A 23,340-nucleotide genomic window follows, 5' to 3' on the forward strand; every position below is an offset into this window, starting at 1 on the left:
ATTTACTCGAGTAAATTGAAAATAAATTGTGATATGGTGGTTAATGACATTTTGGTGGGGAAGTAAAGCTCACTAGCCTAGCAGCCTTGCCCCTCTTCTTCATTTTCCTAGACCGTTGCACTGATTGACGAGCAGCCCCTGCACAAAGCCCAAGAAGCCTGCAGATAGATGCATAGCTAGGAGATAGATATCTGATAGAAAGAAATCGAAAAAGATAATGAAAATCAAAGAGGATGACAGAGCACAAGCGAATGAACCTAAGAATTGATGGGGAAGAGAACAGAGTATAGATCTAGATATAATAGATTAGGTAGGTCGTTAATTATGATTACTAGCCTTGTGTTAATAACGCAACAGCCAAACCAATCCCATCTAAAGTACGAGTATCTATCTCTTATAGAAATAACAACATCCTCAAAAGACAATCCATTATAATTGAACACGTATTAATATTTCCATATAATGTTATCAAACATCAATTCCCGAGGTTCACCATATATCCATGTAAGACTTATTACACTGTACTCCGTAGAATGTAGAAGCTTCCATTTAGTGAGGGGATATTTAACCTTGTTGCTCGTAACCTTTCCTAAACGAGTATACGGTAGAATATAGGACACTGTGGCATATTCTCTCCCCAGGACAATCAAGCACACACATAAAAGTCTCTACATCGACTTTTGTGAATAAAAGACAAGTTTATCTTCTTTGCTTTTCCTTCATCCATTGAGCTCTGGAAGCAATTATTTGAAGTTGTAGAACTATTCTTATCACTTTCTTAAAGAGATTGATTGGAACTCGGTTCTCTATTCATCATGCGTTTTCATACTACCGCTGCCATCTCAGCAGCAGCTCTATTGGCAGGCTCTGTCAATGCCGATGCTCAATCTGTACTTAGTGAAGCAAGCTCTTCGGTATCAAGTGCTGCTACTGAAGCTTCTTCATCAGTCTCATCTGCTACTTCTACCAGCATTGAACTTCCTACCTTCACTGTAAGTATTCCATAGTTTTACGCATCCCGAACTCTTCAAAATCTCATCGCGATGATTTCCTAATGACCAAATCTATTACAGCCTACCAAAATAACTGCCGATTTTATCGAACAATTCACCGAGGACTGGGAGACACGATGGAAGCCATCCCACGCCAAAAAGGACACCAAGGGTTCTGACAAAGAAGAGGAAGAATGGGCTTATGTTGGAGAATGGGCTGTTGAGGAGCCCCACGTCTTCAAGGGTATGGAGGGAGATAAGGGTCTCGTTGTCAAGAACGCAGCTGCTCATCACGCCATCTCTGCGAAATTCCCCAAGAAGATTGACAACAAGGGCAAGACCCTTGTTGTTCAATATGAGGTCAAGATGCAAAGTCAGTATAATTATTCCCGATCAATTAGTTAACATCACTAACATTTAAACAGATGGTCTTGAGTGTGGTGGAGCATACTTGAAGCTCCTCCGCGATAACAAGGCTCTTCACCAAGAGGAGTTCTCCAACGCATCTCCATACGTTGTCATGTTCGGTCCTGACAAGTGTGGTACCACCAACAAGGTCCACCTTATCATCAATCACAAGAACCCAAAGACTGGTGAATATGAGGAGAAGCATATGACTCCTGCGCCAGCCGCCAGAATCCTCAAGACTACCGAGCTCTACACCTTGATCATTCACCCCAACAACACAGCCATCATTAAGTTGGATGGCGAACAAGTTAAGGAAGTCAACCTTCTCTCCGACGACTTCGTCCCAGCATTCAACCCACCTAAGGAGATTGATGATGCCAAGGACTCTAAGCCAGAAACTTGGGTTGACGAGGCCCGCATTCCAGACCCAGAAGCTAAGAAGCCCGAGGACTGGGATGAGGACGCACCATTCGAGATTGTCGATGAGGAAGCTACCAAGCCTGAGGATTGGTTGGAGGATGAGCCTCTCAGTATCCCAGATCCTGAGGCACAAAAGCCAGAGGACTGGGATGATGAAGAGGATGGAGATTGGGTCGCCCCAACAGTACCAAACCCCAAGTGTGAGGATGCCTCCGGCTGTGGTCCATGGGAGAAGCCAATGATCAAGAACCCAGCTTACAAGGGCAAGTGGACCGCACCTTACATTGATAACCCAGCCTACAAGGGTGTTTGGGCTCCACGCAAGATCAAGAACCCAGACTACTATGAGGACAAGAATCCCTCCAACCTCGAGCCAATGGGAGCCGTAAGTAATTTTGTCCCATTTGAATATCATGATACTAACATTGTCATAGATCGGTTTCGAAATCTGGACCATGCAAAGCGATATTCTCTTCGACAACATCTACATCGGTCACTCTGTTGAGGATGCCGCCAAGTTTGCCGAGGAGACCTTCCACGAGAAGCACCCCATTGAACAATTAATTGAACTCGAGTCCGTTCCAAAGCCTGAGGACAAGCCAAAGTCTCCATCTGATCTTAACTTCGCCGATGACCCAGTTCATTACGTTAAGGAGAAGCTCGATTTGTTCTTCACTATCGCCCAGAACGACCCTATTCAAGCCGTTAAGTTTGTTCCTGAGGCTGCTGCCGGTATTGGTGCCGTCTTCGTTACTCTCATTGCCATCATTGTCGGTATCGTCAGCATGAGTGGATCTACCCCACCACCACAAGTCAAGAAGGCAGCTGCTAAGGCCAAGGGTGCTGCTACTGATGCCAAGGACAAGGTCGCTGAGGCCGTTGCATCAGGAACTGACGCTGCTAAGGCAGAGGTCAACAAACGCTCAACCAGGAGCTCATCGTAAATATTGGATGGACGAAATAATGAAAGCCGGGGAGAATAAGGAAGAAATAGTTAACGAATGATTTTTCAATTAACGGGAATCGGAACGTCTATATTTGCATGCATTTTAGCAATATCTTTCGAGGCACTTCACTGCCTTCGAATTGTCGTGAATGGATTAGGAATTCCATTATTGAACGTGGAGTGATATGCAGGCTACGACACGGAACTTTGTAATTTAGGTGCACAAAATACTTCAAATGAATATTTGGCTTGACTTTTTGATATGGTGTTCCTTCTGCGTTTTTGGTGGTGAGCTTGATATATCGATCTACCAATCAATGTACGGAATGTTAATTGTATAGCTTAAGCTACTCGTCTTCCTATCTTCCAATCTATTCTATCTGCATGATACTTGACGTCTATTACTTACCCATGTATATCCTCAGTGAGCTACTGGCAAGCCATGCTTTTTTCCACCTTTCATACAACATATAGTCCAATCCATTATTCATATCATTCAACTCATTCACACAAAAGCCTACCAACCCAAGTGGAAGAGTAGTACTCGAACAGAGTCGAGCTGGTTGAATTTATTAGCGTCTGCGAGTTCTACGGTCACATGACTAAATTGTGTCTCGTCAACACTTGAGCCCAAAAATTCGCCGGTTGTCACCAGTTGACTCCCTCAACATCAATTTGAATTCATTCGAGGCAAATTTCGGAATAATGCGTAACTGCCTATATACCTCTGAGGCATTACCAGTGTTGTCATGATGAAATTGCATTCAAGTTTTCGTCTTTCAGCCACACCATTTCAGCCACAAGCCCAATATCAGCCTATGGGAAACCGTTTTCATACACATGCTCTTCGCAGCAAAATATCTTCTTTCAAGCTGCGATGGAAAATTCAAATTACTAGAGAATGCCATCATCAACACAGCCTCATGAACTTATAATGGTGAAATGAAGTCCAATTCTCCAATAAGATCATCAGGAGGTCCACGTGTAGTGCTTCTTAGGTTCTCGCTACTTTTATACCAAGGCCTTGAACTGTCTTGGGATTTCTTGGGCTTTGAATCTTTGTTGTTGCTAACAAAACGTGGAATTGATCAGTATGAATAGAAGTCTTGAACTTCAACAACGTTTGGGAGATTAATGATACCGAGAATCACTCAAGATTACCAAGAGAACAAAGCTATGCTGCCCTGGAAAAGTTTTCTTGGGACGTGGTAGATGAGATTCGGCTCTACATCTTTGGCTTGATGAATATATATAGTATATCTCCCTCAGAGATATGATTCCCTAGATATACAACAACCATCAAGCCAAACCTGTGTCATTTCTGTGTTTGAGTGTCTGAGTCAAAATGGCGGTCCTCGAACAATTTGATTACATCTTTGCCATTGGCATGATTTTTGCTTTCCTCGATGCTTGGAATATCGGTGCGGCAATCCTCTCCTCAGTTCCCCGCATCCATTATTGATACCCAAAACAGGTGCAAACGATGTTGCGAATTCCTTCGCCACATCCGTCTCATCCAGATCCTTGACCATGAAGCAAGCTATGATGATAGCTACCGTAATGGAATTTGGTGGCGCCGTTGGTGTTGGGTATGTTGCACTCACTATCTATCAATTGCTTCAACATACTCGATATTAACACTTTTTCAGTGCTCGGGTGGCAGATACTATTCGTGGGAAAATTCTTTCCACCCAGGCTTTCGAGGCAGAACCATCTGTCTTGATGCTGGGGATGACATGTGCTCTTGTGTCCTCTTCTTTATATTTAACACTGGCCACAAGATTAGGTCTCCCTGTTTCCACTACGTAAGTATTATTTTAGTCCAAATCAAATACACATCATGCTGAGAAAATTCCTACAGCCACAGCATAATCGGGGGAGTGATAGGAGTAGGAATTGCGGCGATAGGCGGCGATGGAGTAAATTGGGGTTGGAATGGTGTATCACAAGTATTCGCGGCCTGGATCATCGCGCCCGGAATCGCGGGTTGTTTTGCAGCTATCCTCTTCCTGATCACAAAGCATTCAGTCATGAAACGAAAGAATCCTGTACGGGCTGCCCTTATCAGTATTCCATTCTATTTTGCGCTTACCACGGGTTTATTAACCAGTAAGTTCACACTTTATACTTCGCTTAAGCCAAGCCTGCAGATCAACATCTAACTTATGTGATCAGTGCTTATCGTCTGGAAAGGTGCCGCTTCTGCATCAGAAGCTGTCAAAACCTGGGGTCCCGGTGAATACGTTGGTGTTATTTTCGGTGTTGCAATAGGATGCGCCCTCTTATCCGTCATTTTTCTCATTCCTTTCCTCTACCGTAAACTAATGCTCAACGATTGGCAACTCCACTGGTGGCATATTATTCAAGGTCCTTTGCTACTTCGACGTGGAGAGGTCCCTCCCAATACCTCTGGACGAGAGATCATTCAGAATTATTACAAGGGACACAAGACTCGTGCGGAGCTTGACGCTGAAGGACCGAATACCGTGAGAACTGTGCCCAGTGGTGACGTTGAATCGAGTTCGAATGATGACGCGAATGAGAAACATGGCATATCAGACATCGGTTCCTCAACAAGAAACGAGATAACACCTACTCCCGTGCACACAAACGAAGACGCCACACCGCCAAAACCCTGGTACGATCCGCCCACCATCCTTGCCACAGCCAAACGACTCTTCTTCCACGGCGTCACCGTCGACGTCGTCGCAGAACAAAAGAAATCCTCCATCCTAACCGGCGACCTAGAAGCCATGCACGCCCGCGCAACCCACTACGACAACAAAGCCGAACACACCTATTCCTTCCTACAAGTACTAACCGCAGCCACAGCCTCCTTCGCCCACGGCGCCAACGACGTATCCAACGCCGTTGGACCCCTCGCCGCCATCTATTTCATCTGGCACACGGGATCCATAAATTCCAAATCGCCCGTCCCGGTCTGGATTCTCTGTTACGGAGCCGGTGCGCTCGTTATCGGTCTGTGGACTTATGGATACAATATTATGCGAAATTTGGGAAATAGACTCACGTTACATTCTCCGTCGCGGGGATTTTGCATGGAGCTTGGATCGGCTATTACGGTGATTATGGCGACGCGGCTTGCGTTGCCCGTTTCTACTACTCAGTGTATTGTTGGGGCGACGGTTGGTGTTGGTCTTGTGAATGGGGATGTGAAGAGTATTAATTGGCGGATGGTGGGGTGGATTTATATGGGATGGATTATCACGTTGCCCGTTACGGGGATTATTTCGGGGTGTCTGATGGGGATTATTTTGAATGCACCCAGGTGGGGTATGGGTGTCTGAAGGATTGATTCATGGACCGAGACATGGATCTGTTTTAAAGAGAGTTGGAGATACTCCGAGGTATGAAAGATGTATGATAGTTAAACGAGAAATGATGAAAAACGATTCCACTGTACATTGGTCACAATTAATGATTTATTGACACTATTACCAACAGCCTGTCAATCATATACATAACTTCACAAGCACACAAACAGATAAATATGTATAATACGCTTTATGTATATGATTAATCTAGTATGTAAAAACTTATAAGGTATCTGGGTATAAGTACCCTCTCCTGCAATTAATTCCTTCCACCATTCGATGAGAAAATAATTCGCCATCTCAGTTGAAACTAGCAACTGGGAAGAGGACCTAAAACCAACACAGAAAGCCAGGAAGCTCCGCTCGCTCATCAATCTTCATATTACATGAAGGAAGAAAAACTCCAATCCAGATGCTATGCATGCAAAAAGGTATTTGAACTTGATGGATGATTGAAAAATAATGAAAGTACAGCAACCAAAATGCATTCATGATGGGGAATGAATAACGCCGTGCATGTCTTGCACAACGAACACCATCGACTCCAAACTCCTCAAAATGTCGGTTTATTACTCCATATAACTCCGATTCCCACCAGCGATGTTGTTATGATACTGCCATGAACGTGTCTAATACTGAAGATATTTGTCGTAATTTGGAAAAGACCAAAAACCCAATCATTCAACCATGACTCCATTAACTTCGGCGTCAAAAATGACCTCCTGCGGTTTGCGAGGATCGTACCATGCAACTCGTCTCTCATCCCCATTGCGCCCCCCAACCGTTGTCCAGACATGCTTGAGCTTCTTATCATCATAAATTTCTCGATATCCCATCCATCGTAAACGTGTCTTAGGTTCCATGTCACTGATTCCTAGACCACCATTATGTACCCACTCTTTGACTGCACATCTGATGAATTCAACCTTTCTTCTAAAGTCATTCGCCTGGGGAAGACCTTGGATCATTGGATCAATTTCAGGACGTTTGCGTATTGTGGGTTTTGCTGTCCTCGTTGGTTTTGCCATGAAGTTCAGAAGTGTTTGAAGTGGATAGGAAAGGTGTTGTCGCTCATCGAGAGCAGTTGATGGAAGCGTGCCCTTCTCAGTAAGCTCTCGTGCACATTCGAAAGAAAGGTGATAGAAATCACACCAAAATCCATCTGCCGAAAGAACGACTTTAGTATGATCCGGGAAATTAAATTGAAAATGGCCGTCACTAAATCCCCAACAACCGACGTCACCCCATCGTTGATAAAAAGTGATAACTGTACCGTTCACAGTAGCTTCAGGGTTCTGACCGGCTGTCCATGATTCGTAAGGATACTCGGCGTCTCTACCATATGCGAACATATAGTTACCAAATTTTTTCCACAAACATATCTTCTCCCGTTTGCGATTATCAAATGCATCTACTCCCAGAGGAAGTCTCCCAGGCCGACCCTCAGTACTTTCAGTAACTCTATAAGTCTTTGCAGGTACCGAGCCACGAAGCATTCCCCTCTCACCCTTACTTTCATAGAATTCGACATTTGGACCTGAGATTGGGATAATCTGATGCCTATGTACGTATGATTTGTTGGTTCGGTTTGCTAGATGCCTCTCTCCGTCACGAATGACAATGCAAGACGGAGCAATGACGTTATCCTCACTTTCCGGAGAACCAGCAGGCGTCTCCCTAAAGACGCAACCTACGCTTCCGTTGCTGAGAATATATCCAAGCCCATATTTGTTGGTATAATCTACCCACTTGACGACTATAGCAGGTGTCGCTGGCCTAGATTTGGGAGTGGGTGCGATTGATCTACTGTTTAAAGCTCGATCTAGCTCTACCTGAAGGCGTTGTAGGCCTTCAAGGATGTGATCTGGTTTACTGCCTGGCAGCCACTCCAACTTCTCTTGAGGCGAGAATAACGAAACAACTTTCTTCGTAGAATGCTGCTTCTTTAGTTCTTGTGTTTTTCGTTCTTCGTCAGCCTTTTTCAATTCGTCCACCAGATCAGCAGCAAGGCGTCCTTCAGCTTCGGAAGAGATTTGGGGAACAGATGGAATAGCCTTCGTCTTAAGAATGCCACGGGGCTTGATCTCCGTAATCGTGTTAGTGGGTGTCTCTCTAAGCTTAGCTTCTCTCTGGTTAGGTCGTCGAGGAAGGGCACCTCTAATTGTAGCAGTATTTGAGGGCTGATCTTTGACGCGTTGCTGCGCGGCAAAACTCTGACTAACAGCCCTTTGGGAAACTGTTCTTTGTGATATTGGCTTCTTAGCTAGTGGCGCAAGGGTCGACTCTGCAATGTCTGCAATGAGTGATTCGACAACCGTACTAGACACCTCCGGCTCTATTGCAGTTTTCTCTTCGATGTTTTGCTCATTTTGCTCTCTGATCCATTCTGCATATGGACGGTAGACAATATCCTCGGCTAGAGGTACATGAGGAGTGAGGCCGGCTTTCTCCTCTAAAGCGCATTCCTTATATAGACTGGTGTACTGCTTCTTTGGAGTCCAAGGACCAACTTCGCACTTGATACATAATTTCTTAAGACTTCGAGCATACGGATTTGGCCTTCCAGGTTTGATAACGACCGACGGGAATTGATCGGGCCTAGGAGGATCCTCTAGTAAATCAGCGCTCATCTCTTCAACCTGGGGCATCCAACCGCAGGTAAAAAATGGATGCTGAACGATGACATCTGGATGAGGTCGCTCTTCTGCGTCCTGTAGCATGGTGGAAACCAAATCTTGAATTTCAGGTGAAATCATGTTGGCAGCAACGAAGTGTTGTGGCCAGGTGTATTCTCTTTCCTTGGCTCGTCGATAAATCTCATCAGCTGTAGCGGACTGAAATGGTGGTTTCCCGGTAAGCATAGCAAAACTGTATTATTTTGGTTAGAATAAAGACTTTCATACTGAAGGAAATGTTGACTGACATAATGATACCCAAGCTCCATATGTCAACGGCATGATCGTGCCCACCATTGTTCTTGGATAGAATCTCAGGCGCAATATAATTGGGAGTTCCACACAAAGTTGTCCTCCGACATGCGGCCATGTCCTTATTCGACATGAGCAATGCTGCAAGGCCGAAATCACCAATTTTCACATTCATATCCTTATCTAAAAATATATTTCCCATCTTCAGATCACGGTGTATTATACCTCTCGCATGCATATATTTGATAGCTCCAGCGATCTGAACAGTGTAGAAACGAACCTCCGGCTCCGTGAGGTATTTTCTCTTCTTGACCATATCCATTAACGAAGCATTGGGGCAAAGTTCCATCGCAATATAAGTGCATTGGTCATATGAAAATGCTCGGTGAAACCGAACAATATTTGGGTGATTCATTTTTGAATGAATTTGAAGCTCGGTTTGGAACTGTCACAAGGGTTTAAATTATGATGGTGTGATTGAGGGTCACTGAACTAACCTTCTGCTCCATTTTCTTTTGTGACATGTGGCTTTTGACAATCTTCAAAGCGTACTTCTTCCTTGTCCCTTTGAGTTGACCCTCGTAACAAATAGCAAATCCTCCTTTTCCAAGGCAGCGGCCGGTCTTATATATGGAACCATTCTTTCGGTCTGAACATGGTGGTTCTGGTACCTCACTAGGCGGCGGTGGAGGATGATCCTTTTCTCTTGCTAGCTTAGCTGGGGGAGGTGCTTTCTGCGCCATTGGTTTCGTTCGGATGTTCGTATTGACGTCTCTGGGTGATAGTGCCTCCATTTCTTCATTCAAAGGAAATTCTTGGACCCAGATGAGGTAATGGTTGATGTTTATGAAAGCCGCTTCAGTGAATTGTTCGTACGTTTGTCCGTTGCATTTATTGTCAACTTGCAATCGCCTGAATTCGAGATCCAACTGAATGAGCTCATGGAACTTTTCCAATTCAGTACTGTTGTGAGCGCAATAACCCTGAATAGTACAGTAGTCAGTAAAAAATAATATAGTGTGACAATTTCTTGGTGATTTTCGATCACAATTTGCGGGAAATTTGCTGGACTGAGAAAGAACACATCCTATGACATCTAGAATTTCAACTCCAAGAGGTATTGTCTGCCATATGAGTTTGGAATATCGAAGTTCCAAGTGCCATTTGTCTCCACTTCCTGGATAATCATATACATATTGCCCCAGCATGCAGCCATGTCCCTTCGAAAACTCGGAAACTTGTGTCAGAGATGGTCTTTGTCTCTGTTTGGCTTCTTCTGCAATTGATGTTGCTACCAAGGTAATTTTCGGTGTCCAATGTTGAGATAACTGGTGTATTTTGACTTCCTCCATGGCCGATGATTGAATAATTTTGTTGAATGAGAATTGATACTTACAAATCAGAGTTTAATTGTTTTCCGAATACATATTCTCTCTCTCCTGATTATTTAGCAATTTTACAGTCAAGATTGTCGAATGACCAAGGACAGTGAATTGATGAGGCTGACAGATCAAAGATGAGCGAATGGGGGAATAATGTTCTCCTTCATGGGGTTGAACTGACTTATCGATTGTAAACAGCCTCGAAGGGTTCCGCGAAAGGCTTCGCTGGTCAGGGCGTGAACAAGCTCGAATTTTTTTGGTTGACACAGCAACGCTCCTTCTTCTTTACGGAGTACACGTACGAGTACAACACAGTACAAATTACATAATACGGTGACTCCATCAAAAATTACTCCACTTATTTTTTTACTCTGACACCTCAAAATAATTACTAGGTATGCCGCAGGACTAGGCTGACTAACTTAAACTCTCACATATCTTGCCTGATAGTGGCTTTGATATCTGGTTGAGTTTGTTATACAATGGCACATTATTAATGCTCAAATCTATCTTTTTCGACATCCCAATGGTGTCTGCAATATAGAAGCATCTCCAAAGCTTCCAACCTGTCATTATGGTCGCGCTCCCTCTATTCAAACTAGGATCCCTCTTCGTGAGGCACATCTCTAAGTATGGTGCAGTATGTATCAAGCTAGGAATTATATTCCGAGAATATTCTAGGAATGCAAGCTAATGTCCCATAGAATTGGATTAAGAGGCAGGCTCATGAGCACGAAAGATTCCGAGCGGTAGCGGCTAGAGGAGGACAAGCACTGCATCAATGGAACATGCGAATACAAGTGAACCTCCTACGGGACAAACAAGCCGAAAAAAGAGCCAGAGAAAAAGCGGAAACTCCCACTGTGAAAACTGAAGAGCAAAGTAAAGCGGAAGAGGCTGCAAAAAAGGCACATCATTACAGTCAAGAAAACATTAGTGTTTGGAGACGGAAATTCAGACCTTTGAATGAGACGAAAGCCGTTGATCTTTTCGCTGACGTTATTGGCGATACCTTCATTCTGTCTGTCGCTATAAGCTTGTTAATGTACGAGTATATAAGGACTCAGTCGAAACCCGATTCGAATGCAGAAAAGCTGGCAGAACTACAGAAGCTCGAAGAAGAGTTAAACCTACGGCAGAAAGAGTTAGAAGAAGCACAGAAAAGGCAACAGGAGCGGGTAGAAGCTCTAGAACAACTTTTGGAGGAAATTCGAAGTGTAAATGGAAAGAAAAGGCTGGCATGGAGATCTTGAATCTTGTATTGTTATGCAGAACATCACAAATTAACCTGCGTGAAGAACTTGATCCCATTGTCGATAGAAGGTGGAAACACCTTTAAATATATCGGTTGTCCGTTCGGCAGAAATGCGTGAATGGAGTTGGGCATGGAAAGTCCTCTTCGACCCGCTGGCTCCCTATTGAGAGGAGTGAAGCATACTCGTTGAGTATACGATACCACCTATGGGCCGGAGCTTGGGGACCTGGAAGGGTGAGCGGTGGAATCTGAAGGGGAAGGATGTAGAAGCTTCCCTAGGATGTCTATCTCGTCTGATCTACGTCGGGCGATATAGGAAGAAGGACTGGACATTCTTGGATCTTTAGATATACAAATTCAACTCATCAAAATGTGAAGCATGTGAACAATTACCGCTTTTTATACATCCCTTGAGATAACTTCTCTAGTGATTGTTGCTGAATTCTGGGAACTTCCCCGGTTTGTACAAATCTGGCACTACGAAAGGTGCATCTTTTCCGCTCTTTGATGTACAGCTCTATGTTTGTATCCTAACAACAAATTTCAACAAGAAATCTAAACCAATCGACGGCGTAAATGAAACTATGTTTTGTTCATCACTACGGAAAAGACAAGAATGGGCTACATTGCCTTCCACTTTACTTATAGAAAAAATGCCAAAATGGAAAGGTGCGGTTCTTAAAATGGATCTCAACCTGAATACTGACAACTACATAGAGACAACTCTGAACACCCATGATTTATCACTTCCAATATGGCCAAGCAAAGGAGACGAGCGAGAGTTCTTCCGTGTGCTCTTGCTATCTTCATCTGATATGCAGTCATCTTCCAACATATTCGCCCGGATCGAAAGACTCTATCACCAAACCGGGGGCCGCAACGTAGGAATCATTTTTCTTCTTCACGAAAAGCAAAGTAGCGATAATGGCACGAAAGAATATATAAACCTCCAAATCAGGTACATGAGACACGTCAATCGGAAGATGAAAGATAATTCTTACTAACATAGCTTTATTTAGCCTGATGTCTTCTTTCGAGATTCCAATTTTGCCTTTGCCATCAATCTCACAATTCCTCGAAGTGGTCCAAACTTTTCAGAGACAACTTTGTATTGTTCCACCCTTCAAAGGGGTTGATGCTCAATATGAGCTTCTACCATTTAACAACGTCGGTAATGCCATGACCGAGCATACGAGGAATATCCTCAGTGACATTTGTCACAGCATTCCGGAATTGGCTTGTACTGCCGCTACAGCTGCTGGCCAAGAGCAATTGAGGGAGTGGTTGTCAGAGCCTGGTGCGGAATCCGCTGAGGATATTATAGATTTTGTGAGATTCTCTTCAGGATAACTTCCTATTGAATGAATTAATTCTGACTCCTGTGGATAGTGGAAGCGTGAATATCTCCGCGACTGATAGATATCTCCTAAGAAGAATTGAGATTTCCCTTGAATGTCATTTCTTACTTCGTATACTATGCGTTCCTATGAGTGACGGTTAGTCTAGGAATGGCTCAAGGTCTGCGCGTAAGAATGAATACTGGGTAAGTGAAGCGGGCTTGAAGAGAAGCATCTAGAAATATCTGGTATATTTGTTCTATCACAAGCAGGACATGAGAATTCAATTAGCCGCGGGATAATTCTTGACGCGACAATAACCATGTTAATTGCTTTACCATTACCAAGTGATTATTTTGCAAGTTAACTTCTACATTAAAATTAATTTGGCAGTGACGTAGCACCTTTCATCATTCATTCATTGTGGGGCTTAATATATTGATCCATCCCAACATTGTCAAGCGGTTGGCGCCGACTACTGTATGACACGCATTAATTCTCTCTAACCCATCCATCATCCATAAGATTCCAAGCAAAAGTAAGGCACAGAAATGGAATTACGATACCCAGTAAACCCACTTCGACAATCCAAAAAATGAGTCGTGTGAGATCTGAGGTCAAAGTGAAACCTGGAAGATGACGTCATAGTAATGAGGGGTTCAAATCTCGCCAGGTACGAAGCTGCAGCTGCCAACAATTGACTCTGTGTCGATTGAGCTACAAAACTAGCCAACGTTCCCCTTTCTATAAATCTTTTTTTCTTCATACATCTAAACATTCAAACAAACTCAACTTGCGAATATCAAACGATCAATCACTACCTCAGTTACATACATACCATCTACTTTCTTTCAACCAAGAATCAATCAATCACAACACCGCAATCATGAAGGTATCAGGAAACCAAACTAAGATTCATTACAAGGGTACCAAGACCGATGAGGACTTCATTGTCTTTGTAGACTCAGAGGAAGATCTTAAGAAGTGGAAGGGAGATAAGAGTACTCCTCTTGCACAAGTCGTTGGGCTTTTCAAGGTCTTCGTCACACACAAGTAAGCTTTTCTTCTCATTACCCCACACTATGCTGTATATCTCAGCTATTATACTAGCACTCTTTACAGTGCGGAAAATCATCAAATCCACCTTGTTTTTTCTATGGATCATTAAACTAACATTGCATTTTTCTAGGCATGGAGCTCAAGGAAGTCTCGATGAAGCTTCAGTATCTCAATTAGAGAATGAGTTTGGAACTAAGGTCGACGACGAGGTTATCAAGGTTATACTTGAGAAGGGCGATGCGCAACACGGGCCTGTATGTTTATTCCCATCTTTCTTTCTTCCCCCCTACACATTTCATCAAACAAATGCTAACATGAACCTTCACAGGCGATGGAAAAGACTGGTCCCAAGAACGATAGCATGGGGCCCATGGCTGCTCACTAGAGTATTCACATTGGAGTTGGCGAATGGTTGGGCACGGACGGTATGGGATGGGATATGAAGAAATGATATTATTTGCATACATGATATGGCATGACACAACATGGCACGATTTTTGCTGGAGATATGGATTGATTGATACTTTTGCAGGAAAGGATGGGAAGATAAATACGCAGCGTCATGAGTCAAATTTGATGACATGTTATCGGTTACTTAGTAGCGGGTAAGACACTAGACCAACAGCTAGTAGCTATAGATGCTCAATTTAAAAAAAGTAAAATCCATTCATCCATCCATCCATCCATCCATTCCATTCATCCAGACATGCATTATTTTTGGTTTTGTCTTGCAATTAATTGATGTAGATTATATACCAAATGTGTCCTATAGATACTATCTAAACGTTGAAAAGGAAAGCTCAAGACCATGCAAGAAGGATGATCACGGCGGGAGTAGAAAATCACTTTTTATGTACCTAGGAGGTAGATACCTACTAGGTACCTACCTACCATATCCATCACGATACTACCTAGTATATTTATAAATCTCACCAAATGATATAATACCCACCAACCTACCCATCCCCATCACATCCCTCGAAAGAAAAACAATAAGTTTAAAGCATCTACCGAATATAACCCGTACTTTCCATAAAGTACCTATCATATGGAGTGTATATATATATATATAGATATAAATAACTACCCATCCACCTACCCAATACACTCGAGAAAATTTTTTCATTTTCCCACCCTGTCTGTTCTGTTCTACTAGATACTAGATACTTAGATAACCTTACTACCCAGCCAGGCCAGGTAGGTACATAAGATACATAAATACTTTTCTACATCCATCTAGATTTCATATCTCAACTACCAGGCCGGCCACCGGATTGGGTATGTATAAATATCTAACTACCTAGGTATCTATTTATCTATAGAGTATTCTATAATACAGAGAAGGTTTGTAGATAAAGTATAATTAGTATTTGCCAGAACATTGCCCCCTCACCCCCAACCCCCGGGAGATGGGGGTGGATTCATATTATATTAAACAGTTGATTTGTATATTATATGTATTATATATAGTATAAATTATAGTATTTAAATTGAGTATACATGTATGTATTTATCTCTTGAAGTACCTTTCTCTATTTCTATTCAAGATCAACTTATTTCCATGCCAGATGTGGAATAGATTAGACGGTATATTTTAGTTCAAAATGACTATCAAATGTAGTCAATTTCAATCATGTCCCACATTCCAACTTCATCCTCATCTCATCATCATCTCATCCCCGTATTCATCAATATTCATCTCTTCCATCCCACATTGCTCACACCCATGATTAAACGCCGGTCGCTGATGCATAAATAAAAGTCCCTAGAAACTCCAACCCTGATATGCAACTCCTTCTGTGCAATTGGGTGACTGAGAAGTCATAGTCATTTATATATGTCCATGCCAATACCGATGCCCAATATTCCCTCCCTGCCATTTCCCATTCTTCCATTTTCCATCCCTCAAGTCGTTTCGTTTCGTTCATCTTTTCTACTATACTTTCCCCGATGTAGATCGTCGAGGTGGAAGTTTCCATACCCCGACTATTACTTCTCCTTCGCTGTACGCCCAGAAATATACCACCAGCGCAATTGTATAGTAAATGGCGGGATTGGTCGCTTGGTATAGTAACGCGGCTGCCAAGGCCGTTAAAGGAAGGACAACGAGTCGAGCCTCTATGCTGCGGTGAAAGGCAGTGCCGACTAAAAATCCAAGTGGCCACTCCCAAGCTAGCATAAACAGACCGAAGAGCAAGTTTATTATTTGTAGTATCGGAATGGGTTTAACTGCTCCGTCGAGATTCTTGGTGAGGAAATCCCAGAAGACCTTGGGCCAGAAGAATCCCTCGATGGCGGCTGCGACTTGATCTAGAGTGTCTCTCATTAGCCTTATGTATAGATGAAATTAATATTAGTGAATACTAACAGATGGCGGCAGTGAGGACTATTAGACGTGCCCAATGATTCTTGATAAGTCTTCCCATTATATCTTTGAATGAAGAAAGAACTGGTATTATGTGAAAGAAGTTCTGGGTATCGAGTCGTAAGGTATAAGAAATAACAAAAGGGTATCGTTGGTACTGTTCGTTGTATCGTTTAAAAATCTTTATAAATAAAAAGTTCCCGAGCCAGCGGAATTGTGAATAACGAAGGTGAATTGCGTTAACCGTAAAAGAATGCTATCGACGATGAAGAGTGCACAGCGCTGTTGTGAAAAGCCGTTGACAGCGAGGCGTATCTCTACCTATATCCCCACGCACCAGGAGCGCGATCACTGGGCTGGAGGAAATGTTCTTCCTCGTAGCTTGTATCAGGCTGGATACTCCTGGTCAAGATAATGACAGGATGTCTAAGATTCTGTTTGAAGGGAAAAGCCCTTGAGATGATTATCTGATCTTTTCTGACAGCGGGCATCCGAGCGGCGGGGGAATATTATGCGGTAGAGAGATGAGATGACAGCTCGTTATTGTAAGGAGGACCCGGTAATCGTTGTATCAAGACATTTGAAAGATTCGGACGTCGTCTGATCCGTGATGTCTGATGAGGTTGAGGTTTGAGGTAATACACAAAGTTGGTATCGAATCTGTGAGATCTTCGGAGTTATGAGACGTGTTAATGTTTTAAGGCAGGTCGTTGGAAGTCTCTGAGAAGAGTTCCCAGATCTGCGGGTTGAGAGGTTTAAGAATCAACAGGGCAGAAGAGTGAATGGGTGTCATGAGCGGGGGCGAGGTAAATGATAAAAAAATATACCTAGGCACTGCGCTTTTCTGTCTTTGGGTTGCCATGATATCTACATCTTGGATCTGCAGCCACTGGCATGCAGAACGGGACTGAAATGCACAAAACGGGGCCTTTCATGTGCACACGGATGGATGTGACGGATCTGTTTTGGGCAATTTTCCGTCTCTTCTCTGAAGATACTCCCCAATTTAGGATAGCTGGAATCGAATAGAGATCCAATAGATCTCATTCTGGCTACAGACAAATATTGCACGGCAAGAGGAATATGGTATTATTGGTGATAAAGTTGATAAGAGTATCATTGGATATAAAAAATGGTGGATATTGGGGATAGTTTATGAAAGGGCTGATGATTGGATTCTTTGCAGAAGGTGTCGGCGCTTAAAGGTGCAGTTAATAGGTTGTGGATAAGGGTACAATGCTACAGCAGGGATAAATCACATTCAAAATGTCTCGTCTCTTTTTTTATAGCGGAGTTGTCGGCAAATCGTGTGGCGGGTCGTGTATTACCAGGAATGATTGAAATCGGGCCAGGAATATAAATCCATAATCCATGCCACAGAGCCATATCCTTGAACCCTCGGTTCCTGCAAGTACTACACCACAGAAGAGGCTAAACCTCCTCATGAACCTTTACTGAGCTGTCATTCATCCGTAGTTGTCTCCCTCTGAACCCAATACATCATTTCTTCAACAATTTAGCGACATCGATCATACATGGGAGGAGAGAAGAGCGAAGAGTATCATCAGCAGAGATTGGACCATTTTCGATATTCCCTGGGAAAGGAATGTCAAAAGCAAAACCAATTGAAGACTCAATATGGGGAGACATGACTTCATTCCTTGGGAATATGGAGAATGGTAAATATAGGCAATTTCAAATACGTTCTTTGCATGTTCATCATCAAGACTCAATGTGTCCTACTGGGTATCCACATGTAACATTACCTGTGGCTTATGATACTTTATTGCATATGTATGTATGTATATAATACGTGAACGGAGTGTACCATTTGATGATCGATAACCACTCGTACTCGTACCTGGTTATTAATAGCTGTGGCTAATATCGTTGTCTAGCCATCGGTTCTGTGTTACAAACTGACAGCTAGAACTGTCTAAACTTTCAAATACGCCGCAGTCATCGCGTAGACGGATAAAGCCACCCGTCTCATGATTGATTAATGGCCACATTAATAGCATTCAGATTTATCTCATCATGCTTTTCATCATCTCATGTTGTACCATAAATGTATTTTGCATGAATGTAAGCCCTGCAAAATGACAAAAATATACCTGACAAACCTGATGAACCTGCCATCTGATATATATGGGCGAGAAATAGCCGCTATCTTGAGACAGACGGGGGCTTTCTGACAGTTATGGGCCGGGGGGGTTAGTTTTGTCTCGGGTCCTTCTAAACGGCTGATGTCGCAAAAGATTAGATATATTTTCGAAATAATCGAGAAAAAAAATGTTACTATGTTACCATGTTACTATATTGATTAATTGAAATTTCATTTCTATCATTTGCTCCCCACACATTTCCAAATTCTCATGCCAATAATGTGGTTCGGGAATGGGAAATGCAAGTTCCAGTAATGGTCACGGTTGTAATTCGAAGCGGTGTGAAAAGTGAAGCGAAGTGATCGGGTATTCCGTTGTTCCCCACAATCAATCACAATGATTGAATGGCACTTGCGTGGGAGGTGGATCCGACCTTAAATCCACTCCGCTCTGATTCCCATTAATCTATCTACCTATGATTCTATGCCCTGGACTTCGGAGAAAGCACCCAAAACCGTTCGTTATCATGAACCCCATATACCTTCTCATGTGTACTATACACTATACTCCGTACCTATATATAAATAATGCAGCAGAGATGCAATAAATGTAGCATTAAAGCCAAAGCTAAGAAAGAGAAGTATACCCGTTATCATTGAAGATACGGAATAGCTGTGATCCAATTGTGCTACCAAGAGTGGAAGCATTATATGATCACGACGGAAGAGAATTTCGATAGCCTGCTTACTTACTATTTTGTGATTGATAGTCAGGTTATCTCAACACCTTAATGGTCCTCCGAGTCGGCTCCAATAAAGCCACCGAGGATACTAGCCGTTTACAGATGTGACATGCTCGTGCGGTCGGCTACCTAGGATGCAACTCCGTGTGAGATATTATTCAATCCCGAAGGGAACATGCATAGCACGTGAATTGATATCAGGTGGGTAAACTTTTCTGCACGTCTTCACACCTGCACGTCGCTCTTACTTGTACATTTGGCCCATTTGGTATAGTGAAAGAGATATCATTCTCCACTGCTCGTCGATCAAAGTCTTTGAAGAAAAACCGTGAAGATCCTCTACGACTTCCGTAAGCGCTGGCAGAGCTTGAAGTACTTTGTTCCCTATGACATTGAGAGAGAGATACGAGTACAGTCTTATTTTGCTCGTTTGCGGTGAACCATCAAGGTTTTCATCAATCACGCCTGGAATAAAGGCCATAAACAGTTCGGGGCGAAGCGATTAGATTACATGCCTCTCAAAACCTATACAGTTATAGGGCTAGCAGTACCATTTTAAGGTCACGGTTTACTCAGGTACACAAATATATACCCAACGATCCAGATCGGTACGGTTCTTCTTCGTTGAATCATCAATGCATCGTCTTATTTTGCTTTAGACATCCACGCCTGCACATCTTCTAGCAATTCGAGTAACAATCCCCAACAGCCTAATAAGTTCGAACTCGGTACTCAGCAAATCCGTACGACGTTGCAATCCGACCTTCTTCCCACACAGGGATGCGAAAATCATGGTAGAATTCGGGATTCGGAGTAGCTAAAATGGTATGATGAGCTTGCCGAAATACCCGAAATTTCTATGTGAAATCTTTTTCTCCGCATCATATGAGCTTATCGCGGGGAACTATACATTTACGGCGAAAACGTCGTGGTCTTATACATCAGATACCCTACCAGTGCATAGTTTAGCCAACCTATTTCTGTTCTTATCATCAACTAAAGATATTTACTACGACTTACATGAATATCCACTCAGGAAAGCTAATAAGCTATGATGTTATATTTACATGCAGTCATGTCTTTTTATATACTTCATCCACTTTCAACACCGGTAGATATGTGTGGAGCGCAGAGTCTGAAGTGCAGTAGCCCTGCATGAATACCTGGAGAACCACCATCAAAAATCGTTTCTTAGTTGCCAACAGCTACGCACGGTATTGGCGCGGATTAATTAATGTGTCTTAGTTTAATTATTACTAAAGTGAAGATTCTTGTTATGGTGATGAAGTTTATCATCTTAATTGGGCTTCTTGCAATCATCCTATGAGATTGTGGGAACGGTCAAGTGTTGTTTTGATATTTTAATCTGTATATGTCGTTGTGATTTGATTTTCATGGTTCGATCATGCATGTAGTGCCTATGATTGATCATTTCCAACTTCGACTTTTCGAGTTTTCGAATAGCCATTGTAGAATATGAAGATACAATTGAACCCTTATTTATTCGGCCCTTTTACATTAAATATAGAACGTGATGATTAGTATCTAGATTTTTTCAAGTATCAATATATGGATTCTTATAATGATCTAAATATATCCTTAATGTCAATACTATATCCATTAATTAATCCAACCAGCAAACTCCTCTCGAATGTCCTTCCAAAGACATCCAATTTGTCTCCATTTTGCCACATACAATCTTTTTGATTATCTTCCTTTCCATGACAGGCTTGTGATTGGGATTGTAAGCTTAAAAGAACTTTTGCTTGTCAAAAGTACTTTCCCCAATCGAAACTGAAGTATACCTGGAGCTTTGGTCCTGGCTTGTACATTCTTTTGATATGGATATATATAGATAGAGCCAATTACATTCAAAGTCATGGTAGTAGTTAAACTCTTTACCAGTTATTTTTAGTAATTATGTTTCCGAAATGATATTCTATGAAGATCAGCAGTAGCCGTAGAAACATGATAAGAATTACATACTATTCTATACACTTTTCCTGCGATGTGAATGGATAAAAAGATTTAAGTGGAATTATAATATATTTCTCAAAGCTTGCAGGTTCCAAGGAAGTTGCTCAATTTTATTGCTATACAGTTTGTTGGTGATGGGTAGCTTTGTATGGGGCTACGCATGCTTATTTGCAATACCTCATAATGAGATGAAGTTACAGTTGATACAAAGGCTTAAAAGCTTTCATGAAGAATGAATGCCCGATAGAGAGGGAGAAAGCTGTAATATCCTCAAAAATTACCATTATTTTGATCTAGATCTAGATCTACCCAATCTTATACCGGGCATTCATTCACTTTGCAAAATCTACTTCAATGATGGTGTTCTGTTCTAGTGTATCTGATATATCCTATAAGCAGAAATCTGTAAGGTCTTACTATACATACCTGCGCGTATTAAATCATCGCAGCGATATCGTGACCGGCAGAACAAAGGGGGTGCGACATTTGGTCTGATGCCTACTTGGGTTCGTCGAGTCCGGTAGGTAAATTAACTGTCACACTCAAGAATACTGGGTAAAGTATCTTGTATTAGAAAATACTAAGCTAAGGAGAAAAGAAGAAGGAAAACAAGAGTAGAGAGTTTTCCTATGATTAAATACAAACGGGGCATGCCACGTGACCCGGAGGTGTGAGGCGTCACATTAACCTACTTAGACAAGATATCATCCTGATTCGAAGAAGGATTATACAGTGCGATCAGTGGTGGAATATATATAGTTCATCGATGCAGATACTTATAAGTTATTTATCAATAACTTTGATATCTTGTTTATTGTTTCAATTAGTATTCTTTTTTATATTGTTTATAGTGTAATAGTGTTTATATGTTACGTCCAAAACGATTAGTATGTCACATGACCATAAAACATGTGATGGAACGGTGAGGAACGAACGTTCCTAGGAACAACCAGGAACGCTCGTTCCCAGGAACGACGATTCCTAGTTAACCATAGGCACGAAGGACTATATAATCAAGATGGATTTCTTTTGTATAGAGCTTCGTGCTCAAGATCAATCATTTAGTATACTCTACTATTAGTTACGAATTGCATATCATTATTGTCATTACTTCAAGTCCCTGCTTGACGCCTAGTTATAAACCTACTTCGAGAGCCTAGAGCACTTCCACGTGATCTAGACGGCAAACCTCGTAACATTATATATTATTTCGATTAAAAATCTAAAGATCGATATCGCGTCACTTTCTATTCGGACTTTTGTTCCCCAATAGTTTAGACAGTCGTTTTTTTTCATTGATCATTTCTATTTGTTTTATGTAATTAAGTGTTAGTTTTACTTTTTATATCTTATCTCAATTTGTATAATATATTAAATAAATATTCGTAGTTGTCACGAGTTCAACCCGTTCTGCTTAGCCTAAATGAGTGCATACGGCTTCCTCTTCCTATATAGCCCACGCTCCTTCTAGCACCTTCTTTCCTTCCTTGTAGAATATCATCATATTACCTAGAGACCCATCTGCCACTGTGATGGTGGTTATATACAATCAAATCCCATGCGGAATCCGTCTATCAGTTTCCCTCTGCAGGAATCGAAATCGTCAAATGGATATTATTCTTTTCAGATGTGATAAGTTTATTTATATTTTATATCTCAAATACAAACAATCAAATAGGTATTAATATATAAATCGTAATTTAAAAAGTATCTTGTTGTTACGACGGGTAACATATTCCCGCATCACATGACTAATCACGGGATCAGAGCCATCATGTGACCGGCTCTAGAGAATCTAATTAGAGTCATTAGAGCCAGAACACAAAGGTCTATATAATCAAGATGGATTTCCTTTGTATAGAGCTTCGTGCTCAAGATCAATCATTTAGTATACTCTACTATTAGTTACGAATTGCATATCATTATTGTCATTACTTAAGTCCCTGCTTGACGCTTAGTTATAAACCACCTCGAGAGCCTAGAGCACTTCCACGTGATCTAGACGGCAAACCTCGTAACACCTCAGAGACTATTGTGTCGAGGTCATCAATAATCACTTGTAGTCTTTTTTTTGGAGACGGCTACCAATA

The 23,340-nt window shown here is 42.1% G+C and overlaps 9 protein-coding genes across 9 annotated transcripts; 5 read left to right on the forward strand and 4 right to left on the reverse strand.

Moving 5' to 3' along the window:
- Positions 1 to 815: 815 nt before the first annotated feature.
- SS1G_04685 (calreticulin) lies at positions 816 to 2,764 on the forward strand (the record flags this gene model as incomplete). Its single annotated transcript, XM_001594827.1, has 4 exons — positions 816 to 992; positions 1,074 to 1,365; positions 1,418 to 2,205; positions 2,255 to 2,764. 4 exons carry the CDS (start codon positions 816 to 818, stop codon positions 2,762 to 2,764), a joined length of 1,767 nt encoding a protein of 588 aa, XP_001594877.1.
- Positions 2,765 to 4,111: 1,347 nt separating this feature from the next.
- SS1G_04686 (hypothetical protein) lies at positions 4,112 to 6,074 on the forward strand (the record flags this gene model as incomplete). Its single annotated transcript, XM_001594828.1, has 5 exons — positions 4,112 to 4,187; positions 4,241 to 4,355; positions 4,416 to 4,571; positions 4,628 to 4,875; positions 4,942 to 6,074. 5 exons carry the CDS (start codon positions 4,112 to 4,114, stop codon positions 6,072 to 6,074), a joined length of 1,728 nt encoding a protein of 575 aa, XP_001594878.1.
- Positions 6,075 to 6,778: 704 nt separating this feature from the next.
- Positions 6,779 to 9,771, reverse strand: SS1G_04687 (hypothetical protein; the record flags this gene model as incomplete). Its single annotated transcript, XM_001594829.1, has 3 exons — positions 6,779 to 8,969; positions 9,025 to 9,335; positions 9,526 to 9,771. 3 exons carry the CDS (start codon positions 9,769 to 9,771, stop codon positions 6,779 to 6,781), a joined length of 2,748 nt encoding a protein of 915 aa, XP_001594879.1.
- A 1,213-nt stretch (positions 9,772 to 10,984) lies between these two features.
- SS1G_04688 (hypothetical protein) lies at positions 10,985 to 11,663 on the forward strand (the record flags this gene model as incomplete). The annotated part of the gene is made up of 2 exons (XM_001594830.1): positions 10,985 to 11,050; positions 11,115 to 11,663. The coding sequence occupies 2 exons, from the start codon at positions 10,985 to 10,987 to the stop codon at positions 11,661 to 11,663; spliced, it is 615 nt and encodes a 204-aa protein (XP_001594880.1).
- A 655-nt stretch (positions 11,664 to 12,318) lies between these two features.
- On the forward strand, positions 12,319 to 13,081 carry SS1G_04689 (predicted protein; the record flags this gene model as incomplete). Its single annotated transcript, XM_001594831.1, has 4 exons — positions 12,319 to 12,334; positions 12,383 to 12,623; positions 12,685 to 12,994; positions 13,055 to 13,081. 4 exons carry the CDS (start codon positions 12,319 to 12,321, stop codon positions 13,079 to 13,081), a joined length of 594 nt encoding a protein of 197 aa, XP_001594881.1.
- An 807-nt stretch (positions 13,082 to 13,888) lies between these two features.
- Positions 13,889 to 14,446, forward strand: SS1G_04690 (hypothetical protein; the record flags this gene model as incomplete). The annotated part of the gene is made up of 3 exons (XM_001594832.1): positions 13,889 to 14,055; positions 14,192 to 14,315; positions 14,390 to 14,446. The coding sequence occupies 3 exons, from the start codon at positions 13,889 to 13,891 to the stop codon at positions 14,444 to 14,446; spliced, it is 348 nt and encodes a 115-aa protein (XP_001594882.1).
- A 1,551-nt stretch (positions 14,447 to 15,997) lies between these two features.
- SS1G_04691 (hypothetical protein) lies at positions 15,998 to 16,487 on the reverse strand (the record flags this gene model as incomplete). Its single annotated transcript, XM_001594833.1, has 2 exons — positions 15,998 to 16,371; positions 16,430 to 16,487. The coding sequence occupies 2 exons, from the start codon at positions 16,485 to 16,487 to the stop codon at positions 15,998 to 16,000; spliced, it is 432 nt and encodes a 143-aa protein (XP_001594883.1).
- Positions 16,488 to 17,926: 1,439 nt separating this feature from the next.
- Positions 17,927 to 18,076, reverse strand: SS1G_04692 (predicted protein; the record flags this gene model as incomplete). Its single annotated transcript, XM_001594834.1, has 1 exon — positions 17,927 to 18,076. The coding sequence occupies one exon, from the start codon at positions 18,074 to 18,076 to the stop codon at positions 17,927 to 17,929; it is 150 nt and encodes a 49-aa protein (XP_001594884.1).
- Positions 18,077 to 19,928: 1,852 nt separating this feature from the next.
- SS1G_04693 (predicted protein) lies at positions 19,929 to 20,066 on the reverse strand (the record flags this gene model as incomplete). The annotated part of the gene is made up of 1 exon (XM_001594835.1): positions 19,929 to 20,066. One exon carries the CDS (start codon positions 20,064 to 20,066, stop codon positions 19,929 to 19,931), a length of 138 nt encoding a protein of 45 aa, XP_001594885.1.
- Between the last annotated feature and the right edge of the window lie 3,274 nt (positions 20,067 to 23,340).

This window comes from Sclerotinia sclerotiorum, genomic scaffold, assembly GCF_000146945.2.
Source record: "Sclerotinia sclerotiorum 1980 UF-70 scaffold_5 genomic scaffold, whole genome shotgun sequence".
In the NCBI taxonomy this organism is placed as follows: Eukaryota; Fungi; Ascomycota; class Leotiomycetes; order Helotiales; family Sclerotiniaceae; genus Sclerotinia; species Sclerotinia sclerotiorum.